The 9,907-nt window shown below is 43.3% G+C and overlaps 1 protein-coding gene across 1 annotated transcript in view; it reads left to right on the top strand.

Annotated features, from left to right (window-relative positions):
- Window positions 1-9,139, top strand: part of PTPN2 (protein tyrosine phosphatase, non-receptor type 2) — a gene marked incomplete at its 5' end in the record, with an annotated part of 25,290 nt that extends 16,151 nt beyond the window's left edge. The window contains 4 exons of the mRNA XM_010152963.1: window positions 1,362-1,571; window positions 3,222-3,380; window positions 7,454-7,644; window positions 8,932-9,139. Of these exons, the coding sequence (XP_010151265.1) occupies window positions 1,362-1,571; window positions 3,222-3,380; window positions 7,454-7,644; window positions 8,932-9,139 (768 nt within the window). The remainder of the gene's footprint in view (window positions 1-1,361; window positions 1,572-3,221; window positions 3,381-7,453; window positions 7,645-8,931) is intronic.
- Between the last annotated feature and the right edge of the window lie 768 nt (window positions 9,140-9,907).

Raw genomic sequence — 9,907 nt, 5'->3', positions numbered from 1 at the left:
CCCCCCCCCTTCAGACAAATAAGAAAGGGAAATCACAGCGTATTTATACAATTTAGACCCTGGTCATCTTTTTTTGCTCTTTGAAATCTCCCTGTGTACTCACTATCCCAGTATGATGGATCAGTCTTTGTTGTCCTTGTTCAGCTCTTAGCCAAAAGACTATTCCTGGAAGATAACTGTGCATTTGAGAGTGCTTTGAGTCATGTCAATATCCACTGTTTTCTGTGAAAGTATTGGCAGTCTTGCAGCATCAGGTGTTGAAGGCAAAAGACAAAATGAGAGAGTGTTTTTGTTACGGTGGTAACTGTGAACTGGGTTACTTCAGTTACATAAAGGAGTTTTGTAAGTTGTTTCTCAGAAGAAGTTGAAATAGATGGAGCAGGAGATGAACAGTAGAATTTATTTTCATTTCATAGCTATATTTTACTGTTGCTGAAAAAGAAAACTAGCTGTTCTAGAATACATCGATGTTTTAAAACTTCTGTTCCAACTCTCTGGAGGTTTATGTAGGTTTCAATCTGTGTGGAAAATAAGATGAAACGGAGGAAGGATAAAAATAACTGAACCTTTTTAATATCTCTGAGCAAAATCAGTGACGGAGTTGTCTCCCAATCATTGTAGCAAAAAAAGAAGGGAGGCAAGGTGTCGTGTTTAACAGCAGGTCTGCAGTGAGTTCCGTAAAGGTATAATCCAGACTTGTCATCAGAGCGTTTCAGATACATGCATGCTTTCTTGCCCTCGTTCCAATGCTTGCGGCTAGTTGGTCATGTGAGGAAAGGAGCTGCGTGGCTCTGAAACAACTGCAGGGTCTTGGAATCCTTTATTACTTGCAAAGAATGAATATGCCCATACAGACATCCTGCTGTAGGGGTTCTTCTAGGCCTTTTCCATAAAGCTTCCTGCTCCTCTCAGTAGCGTGGCTAGGGCAAAGGAGGTGCTGACACCTACAAAAACTTGCTCTGAGCAAGAGCAGAGAGTGCTTCCAGTGCTGCCGGGGTATTTTTTTCAGTCCTGCTAATGGTAGCACTGAAATAACTGCTGTCAGCCGTTAAGCTGCATTAATGGTAGAAAAAGAACAACATTTGGGGGCAAGTATTAAAGCAAACCAAATATAATGCTGGAAATTTGAGGGGGGAAAAAAAAGTGTATGGTAGTAATTGCGAAGGGGAAAACTCAGATGAAAAAATGCTTCGGATTGCAGTGTTGGTTGTCATCCAACCTGAAACAAGTTATTGGATTGTTTGTCTAAATGGGAGGTTTAAAATAGAAAATAACTATTGATTTAGACTGGAGAAATGTGTGCTAGCTAAACAAAAGTAGAACACTTTCTAGTTGTATTGTTTATTTGTTCTCACTTCTAGAGTGGCGAGTCCAGGGTGATCTTTCATTTTCATTATACTACATGGCCAGACTTTGGAGTTCCTGAATCCCCAGCTTCATTCCTGAACTTCCTGTTTAAAGTCAGAGAGTCTGGTTCACTAAGCCCTGAACACGGACCTGCGGTAGTTCACTGCAGTGCGGGGATAGGACGTTCCGGCACGTTTTCATTAGTAGACACTTGTCTTGTCCTGGTAAGTGTGTGGTCGTTTTCTCTGTCACCTCCTTCCTTCTCCTGACACCCACTATGCTCTTTGTGGTCAGAAGGCTGTAAAGGCATTTAAGGGAATGACATGCCAGTGAAAACATTAATTAAGACATCGTACCTGGGGTTTTTTCTTCACATAAAATCACTGAACGGTTTGGGTTGGAAGGGACCTTAAAGACCATCCAGTTCCAACCCCCCTGCCATGGGCAGGGACACCTTCCACTAGACCAGGTTGCTCAAAGCCTCATCCAGCCTGGCCTTGAACACTTCCAGGGATGGGGCATCCACATATTTTGATGGTTTAAAAACACGCCTCTTGAAATACATTTACAAATCCATCTCCAAGTACTTCACACATTTTCAAATCTTCCTGGAAGGTAATTAGTAAGCATTCGTTTCCTTTTATATCGGATGTGCTTAGGAAAGGCTGAGTGTGTTGTGTTGGGTTTTTTTGGTGTTTTTTAACACAAGCTTAAAGTTAGGCTTGTGAACATATATTGAGCCAATTGAATGTATAAGTCTCTTTCTCCAAACATGGAGTATCTCGCAGGCCTCTTTTCTTAAGGTTGCAGAAAACTGGGATCTGAACTAGGATGAGAACTGGGGCATGCCCCTGTCTCTCCTGCAGTGTGTAATGGAGGATGGTGCAACATTTCCCTGGCTGTGCAGCCCTCTGGGAGGTGGGGCTTGGTAGCCAGTTGCAGTACCAACGTGGATGAGCAGGTGTTTTGCTTACTCACTGAACTGCATCATCTGTAATATCTCATAACTTGAGTGAACTTTAAATGTAAACTGATATTTATGATACATGTAACATATTTTTGGGTTTCAAAGTCTAGGCACAGACTTTCTGTCTTTTGGCTGTGCTTGGTGAGAAGTACAGCACAGGTTTAGGTGGAATAGGATTTCATTCAAATTATAAGACTTATCTTCTGCTTTGGTTAGGTCTTCTCAATTCCACACACACACCTCCCCCCCCCCCCCCCCGTCTTTTTTTTTTTTTTTTTTCCCCCCCCCCCCCCCCCCCCCAGTTCTCTTTTTCTGCATTTTGTAAAACATAAGTGCATATTTTGGCGCAAGTACACTTCAATATTAGAGGAATTAAAGTGAATATTACAAGAAGTGACGATATGTGATTAAAAACAGCCCCTGAATGTAATGTGGGGACAAGTGTGTGCATTGGTAGGATTAGGGATTCTGCTTTCAATAAGGAAACTTCTGCCACATTCACTCATTCCAAACTTCTGTTCCATTCAGGAACAGTGGAAAATACAGCTTTATGGTTCTGATTCTTACAGTCCTAATTTGACTGAATACATGCCTGAATAAAATCAAGCATATCTAAATTTCTTTAAATTTAAGACTTGATATTAGGGTACTGATTTATCTGGTTAACACACGATCATTGATTTGTTCATAATAAGCTTTCATTAGATGGTTAACTTTTTTTTTCCTGTAAAAACAATTTAGAAATCATTTAAGATGTTAATTTTGTATATGACTAATGGAAACATAATATGAAGAAATTGATTTTTAGATTGTATTTTATGATTCACTTTTACTTGTAATTATTGTTTTATATGTTGTCTCTCTTTATCAGTAGCAATGACGCTTTCAATGTAACTTCCTTTTGCAGATGGAGAAAAAAGACCCATTTTCTGTAGATATTAAGAAGGTATTACTGGATATGAGAAAATATCGAATGGGACTTATTCAGACTCCTGATCAACTAAGATTTTCATATATGGCTGTAATAGAAGGAGCAAAATTTATAATGGGGGATTCAACTATACAGGTAATTGTTCAGCTCTGTGTATGTGCACATGAACAGTAGACTGCTAACGGTAGTTAAAAATGGGCTCTGAACTATTTTAAAACATGTAACCGTGGGATTGAAATTATTTGCCTTTTTCAGTAGATGCCTAGAAGGTATTGGGGGGTTTCTGATCAACCAATTTTATCAGCTAAACTTTTAATCCTATGTACTTGCCCTCTCTTAGATAAAATATAAAAATAACTTGTCTGTACTAATGTAACAAAAAGTTAAATCGATATCATAGAATCACAGAATGGTTTGGGTTGGAAGGGACCTTAAAGACCATCTAGTTCCACCCCCCCTGCCATGGGCAGGGACACCTTCCACTAGACCAGGTTGCTCAAAGCCTCATCCAGCCTGGCCTTGAACACTTCCAGGGATGGGGCATCCACAGCTTCTCTGGGCAACCTGTTCCCGTGCCTCACCCCCCTCTCCCTGAAGAACTTCTTCCTGATATCTAATCTAAACCTCCGCCCTTTCAATTTAAACCCGTTACCCCTTGTCCTGTCACTACAGGCCCATGTAAAAAGTCCCCCCCAGCTTCCTTGTAGCCCCTTCAGGTACTGGAAGGGGCTTTAAGGTCTCCCCGGAGCCTTCTCTTCTCCAGGCTGAACCAGCCCAACTCTCCCAGCCTTTACCTACTGATATCTTCAGTACTGAAAAGCAAAAGTAATGCCCAGTATCCCTTTGAAAAGATAGCAAGGATCTTTTTAAGATTCTTGATCTTTGCTATATATTTTCCTCATGATCTGCCTGATGCTACAGATCAGGCTTATAAGTAAAGTTGCTTCCACCCCACTCCCCATATCCTTCAAAATTTGTTTTACAGTTAGTATCTAGCCGAATATAGTAACTTTTGGGGCAAAGAGATTACCAAATCTCACTGTTTTATCAGCGTGGCTCACAGATGTTAACAGTAACTACAGCTGTTTCAGATGGTGGGAGGGAGGACTGGGAGGAGAGGCAGTGAAACAGACTTAATGGTGCTTTCATATGCTTGGGGTTTTTTTGGTTAATCTCTTAAAATCATCAATGAAACAGATAAACTAAAACACATTTCCTCTTTTCTGTGGTTCTGGTAGTTGTCAGATTCTTCTCTTTGACGAAGTTTCTTGACTTGCTGTATAAATTAAGAAATAATTTTGCACAACGACCAGTGTCAAACACCTGGGTGGTGCGCTGTTAGTCTGACACCTGCACCGTACACCTAGGAGACTGTGTGATTCATCCTCACACTAGCAGCAGTTTAGCTGCTTTATTTTCTGGGAGCTGTTTCCGGTGGTCTGTGGGTGTTCTTCTGCCTAACATTTTTTTTCTGCTTTGTTTTTTAAGAAGCCGTGCTCTGAACTGTGAGCAGCTGTTGTTCCCACACCCATCTAGATCACAGGATTTCTTGTGTCTGGGTGCAGGGGAGCACTGTCAGCTCAGAACACTGCTTGTGGGGTTCAAGTGTGTAACTGCTGCAGTCTAAGAATGCCTGAGAAGGCACACTTCTCAGTTGTTCTTTTTTTTCCCCTCGTTACGACTGTATTGTTCGGACGATCTCTCCTAAACCAGCCTTTTCTCTAGTGCAGGCAGTTGCCCTGGCGCTGTGCTCTTTAGGCCTCAGGGTCATGTGCAGAAAATCAATTGGCAGTACTTAATAGGAGTATTTCTCCTTTCAAGGTCAACTCGATCATTCCCCACCTCCCACCCCCGTATGGAACCGTTGTACTGTCTGGAATGTGAGAGGTGTTTGCTTCTCTGCTGGGGAAACACAAAGTCCTTGACCGCTTCTGTGTTCTCACGTTATCCCAATGTTGGTCTCTGACATCTCCGTGGATTTCAGAAGTCAGTAAACTGTGCAGACAAACACAGTGTGCACTTGAACCCTTACTTGCTTACAGCTGGTGGCTGCAGCACTTGTTTGGGGTGCGAGGCATCTCCTCCTCAGGATTATCACCCCTGAACGACGGGAAGGCTCCCACGCTCGCTGAGGTTGCCCCGCAGCCCTGCAGAGGCCTGTGTAGCTGAAACAGTTACTTGCTTCCTAATTGTACTACAGCACTGCGCCACGTAAAGTGGGGAGGTGGAACACAGTTGCAGTTGTTCTATAAAATTCCCTTGTAATTAAGCAAAGTTCATGCTGCTTCACCAGCATAGCAGAGAGTAACGGGCCATCACTCTGTCAGAAAAACCTCTTGAAAAGGGTGGTGGCTGGAAAACAGATTTGTGGCTTTGAAAGAGCAAGAAGCTTGAGTTCCTTAGATCCCTAGGGGTGTGTTGCAGAGAGAGAACAAGAGTGTTACAATTTTGTATTGTAACTTGTGAATCCAAAAGCTGTATCTGCTGTTCATGGAATCACAGAATCGCAGAATGGTTTGGGCTGGAAGGGACCTTAAAGACCATCCAGTTCCAACCCGCCTGCCATGGGCAGGGACACCTTCCACTAGACCAGGTTGCTCAAAGCCTCATCCAGCCTGGCCTTGAACACATCCAGGGATGGGGCATCCACAGCTTCTCTGGGCAACCTGCGCCATGTTCATCTGATTCTGCCAACTGAACATCTTAGAGTGCCTTTCCGTTGTGTCCATTCATTCTAAGAGGCGACGCAGGCCCTAAGTCTTAGCCCCCCTGCACAGGCGTTTGGTCTTAATTTTAAGGACAGCTGTAGTTCTCAAATCAAACTTCGTCACTTTGTTTATTCCAGACGCAGTTTCACAAGACTCAGTGTAGTACTTCAGGTCCTGAGATATGTGTTTGTTCTTTTTTGTAAAGTTGCAGGTACCGTCATAAAATGGCAAAGGTAATCCTCCTTCTCCTTCTGCTCCAAGTTGTACGTTATTTTTCCAGTCCTGCCATTCCCGTGGTCTTGTCATAGATACTTAAAATTACCAGCTGTTTGAGCTATTGTTATTGTTCGTTTAAAATACGGTGGGAAATTCCTTCTGTTTGACAAGAGCAGTAAAATTGTCTCTGATTTCAGTTCTTCTGTTGTGGCTTATCACTCCAGGTGGAATCCGTATTTATCTTAGCCAGAAAAGCTCTTATGGACACAACTGTGTCTTCCAAAAGGCCTTTTTCCATGGCAGTAAAGACGGAGCTGCTAAGTGGATTTCCATTTGTCCGTGGCTGGATTGGGAGGGGTAGTTGTTTAAGACAAAACAAAGCAAACCTCTGAGAGTGGAATCACTTCTGCATGGAGACTCCCTTTGTGAATTCCGGACCTATACCGGAAGCTGGGATGCAACAGAGGCGTCAGCTCATTGTTAGAGCTCATTCTGCCAGCAGTTAATTTCTAAGTAGCTGAGGTTTGGTATGTAGTTGAGACCAGCAATCTTGAATTCGTTTGACAGATGAGCGCCCAACACTCGTTTTGTGAAGAGTCAGTTTTCAGTTCATCTTTCTTATCACAGACATGCAGAAGTAATTGTTTGGGATTCCCCTTGCTCCCCTTCGGGATATTCTTATCTTTACAGGCTGGCTGATTTGTGTGAGAAAAGAGCTGATTTCTTCCCAGAGCAAGGTGAAGGTCTGGTTTATGGTGCAGTGGATCTCTGGGCTAATGGATCACTGGGTGAAAGCGTAGGCCATGACGTTGGCATAAATAACCCTAGGTTCTTTTATTCATCGGGGTTTCACATTTCTCCAGTTCTCTCTTTTTAGGCAGCTCTTGCACGTGAGGTCCAACTGTGTTTAGGAGCCATGACAGGCGACAGCACAGCGTAGGCACGTAATGGGTAGTGGGAGGGGAAGAGGGCTGGGCAGCACAGGGCTGTACGAGACAAGTTGCTTCCGCATTGTGGAGCTGCCGTGAAGAGTACGAAGCCAGAAGTTAGTGGTGCCATGCCTTCACAGTCGCATCGTCCTAGAGAAATGCAGAAAGAGATCGTTGTTGGAGAAGATGCATCTTCACCTAACCTGATTTCTTCCGTCTAGCAATTGTAGTTTTCTTTTCTTGGTGTAGTAGTTCCTCCAGTCCACTTCTGTGACTGTTCTGTTGGAAGACGCCTTGGGCAGAGAGGGCTCTCGGCATTAGGAGAGGGTTTGAAAGACATTCTCTTTTTTTGCAGGAACGGTGGAAGGAGCTCTCTAAGGAGGACCAAGCGCCAAGTTCTGAGCAGTCTCCTCCACACCCAGCCAAAATAACCACAGAGAAGTACAACGGGAACAGCATAGGCCTGGAGAACAAAGATCAGACAGAGAAAATAAATACTGACCTGTCCACCAAAGTTCAGGATATCACAGATGGAAACATTGAAAGGTAGGCAAAATGAGGAAAGGGTTTAGAAGGCAGATGCGCTCTCTTAAAATGCCCAATTCTTGTATGACTTACTGTAAGAAACCTTAAAGATCTTTCTGCAGCTGGGGCAAAGGACAGGTGATATTTGACTGCCTGATTTAATTAATTTTTTAAAATAGAACTTCAGTTATTCCTTGTGATAAAGTTTTATTGTTTAAAGGTCAAGAGAAGAAGATCCAGTGTCTCAGTTGAAACAGCTAAACCTCACACTTGAAAGCTGTTTCCTGCAGACCGGCTATGAATGCCGTTGTACAGCGTGAGTTAGGTCAGAAGTGCCCAACACAGTTCCATAGTGATTTTTAAATCCAGTGCTAACTTCTGTTTGGGAAAATAGGTGACACCTCAGAAACCAAGTTTTTGTGGTGACTGCAATTGTGCATTACCCTCCGTTCGTGTTAAATCTACCGCTGTTAACTGATTCTGTGGGTTAGCTGTGTCGCGTGAATTGGTCTTTCTCTGCTGGTCTCTGTCAAGTTTCTCTGCTGCCCGAGTACTGGTGCCTCAGCTGTGAGCTGCCATAGTGGGAATTGCCATTGGAATCACTGTGCCGTGAGGCACACGGGCCTCGCTTGGGCCTGCCCACGTGAGGGTGGTGGGAGACCCAGGCAGCGGGCTGGGCCCTGCCGAGCTGTGCAGTGCACTGGAGGCCGGGTCTGTTCCGCAGCGCTGCAGTCGGAGACAAGACGCAGCCGGTCCGTGGAGACAGACGGGAATTCGGAAATAATGGGCGGCTTGCTGAACGCCCTGAGGAGTTAATCTCTAGGTCTTTATGAGTGTTTTGAGAGAAAATGATAGTGGTTTGGTAGATGTTTGAAGTAGCCCCTCACAAGCTGGGGACCCCCACACACACACGGGTGTGGTGTTAGTGTGCTACGACTTCGGCCCTGGTAGCGTAACAACACGCGACTGATTGAGCCTGTGTCCCTGATCAAGATCTGGCTTACAGCCTAAGATGTACAGCCTAAGGGCATTGCTGAGGTGAAAGGCAAAGCTGATAACAAAGCTAATCCTGTTCCCCGTTAAACATGTAGGTCAAGCACCATTTATATCTTCACATATGTCAGTGACTGCACGGGGCTTCGCTGACCTCGGACTGTCCACATCAAGGTCGTTAAAACAATTGCAGGGCTTAGATGTTCTGTGCTGCTGCCATGTGCTGCTGGTGGCTTGGGAAGAGGTTTGTTTTCATATTTTAATGGCCTTTTTTCCGGTTCTACAGCCCAAGGTTTACTTTTCTTTTTCTTTCAGTACCGTCCGAAAACGACTGCGAGAGGACAGAAAAGCTAACACAGCACAGAAGCTGCAGCAGATGAAGCAGAGGCTAAATGAGACTGAAAGAAAAAGAAAAAGGTGGTTATATTGGAAACCTATTCTCACTAAGATCGGGTTTGGTGCACTGCTTTTAGTTGGCGCTTATTCTTGCTGGAAAATGTATTTTCAAGAACATTCCTTGTAAGTAAACAGCCTGCCTGCCCCAGCGGCTACGTTTGCTGAAAGCTAGTGACTAGGGCTCTGCCTTTAAAGCAGTAAACTCCCTATACCTGGAACAGGTGCAGACCCTTACACACAGTAGATAAGTGATGTAAACTTGATCACACGCCAACATCTCAGGACTTTCCACTGCAGGTACTTAGAAAAATGAAGTGCTGCCCCCCAGCAAAGGTGATGGTTCGTGTTTATATGAGCAGGTACAAACTTGCTGCAACTGTTTATACACTTTTTTTTTTTTTTAAATGGTGTCCTACCTGATCTTAAGCAAACCCTGAACCACAGAGGTTTAGCTGCTGAAGGCTGTCTGGATTAAAATTTACATGCCTGACATAAGCAATAAACAGTGTTGTATCATTTAGATTATTAATGCAAAGAAGTTATCCTTAAATGTGTGTAGTGTGTAATGTGTAATTGAACTAGTGACACGAACATAAACATTTTATATTCTTACGACCTAGGATAAATATATTTTATAATTGCATATTTAATCTTTTTTGTAGTTCACTGTACTTTTAAAAGCTCAGTTTGTACAAATTTCTGACCAAAAAGAATTTGATTTTGATGCTAAATGTAATTATAATTTGTGCATGAACATAAGAGTGCCACCATTCCCCGTATTTTGACTCTCAAATTTATGGTCTGAGCAGCTAGGGGTCTGATGAAGCACTTACCAATTTCTACTCTGTTAAGTTGCATTCCTTATTTATTTTTTTTGTAGTTTCCATTATTTAAG

This window comes from Eurypyga helias, unplaced genomic scaffold (genome assembly GCF_000690775.1).
Source record: "Eurypyga helias isolate BGI_N326 unplaced genomic scaffold, ASM69077v1 scaffold14010, whole genome shotgun sequence".
Lineage (NCBI taxonomy): Eukaryota > Metazoa > Chordata > Aves > Eurypygiformes > Eurypygidae > Eurypyga > Eurypyga helias.
The sequence above is the reverse complement of the archived record's forward strand: the minus strand, read 5'-3'. Positions and strand labels throughout refer to the sequence as shown.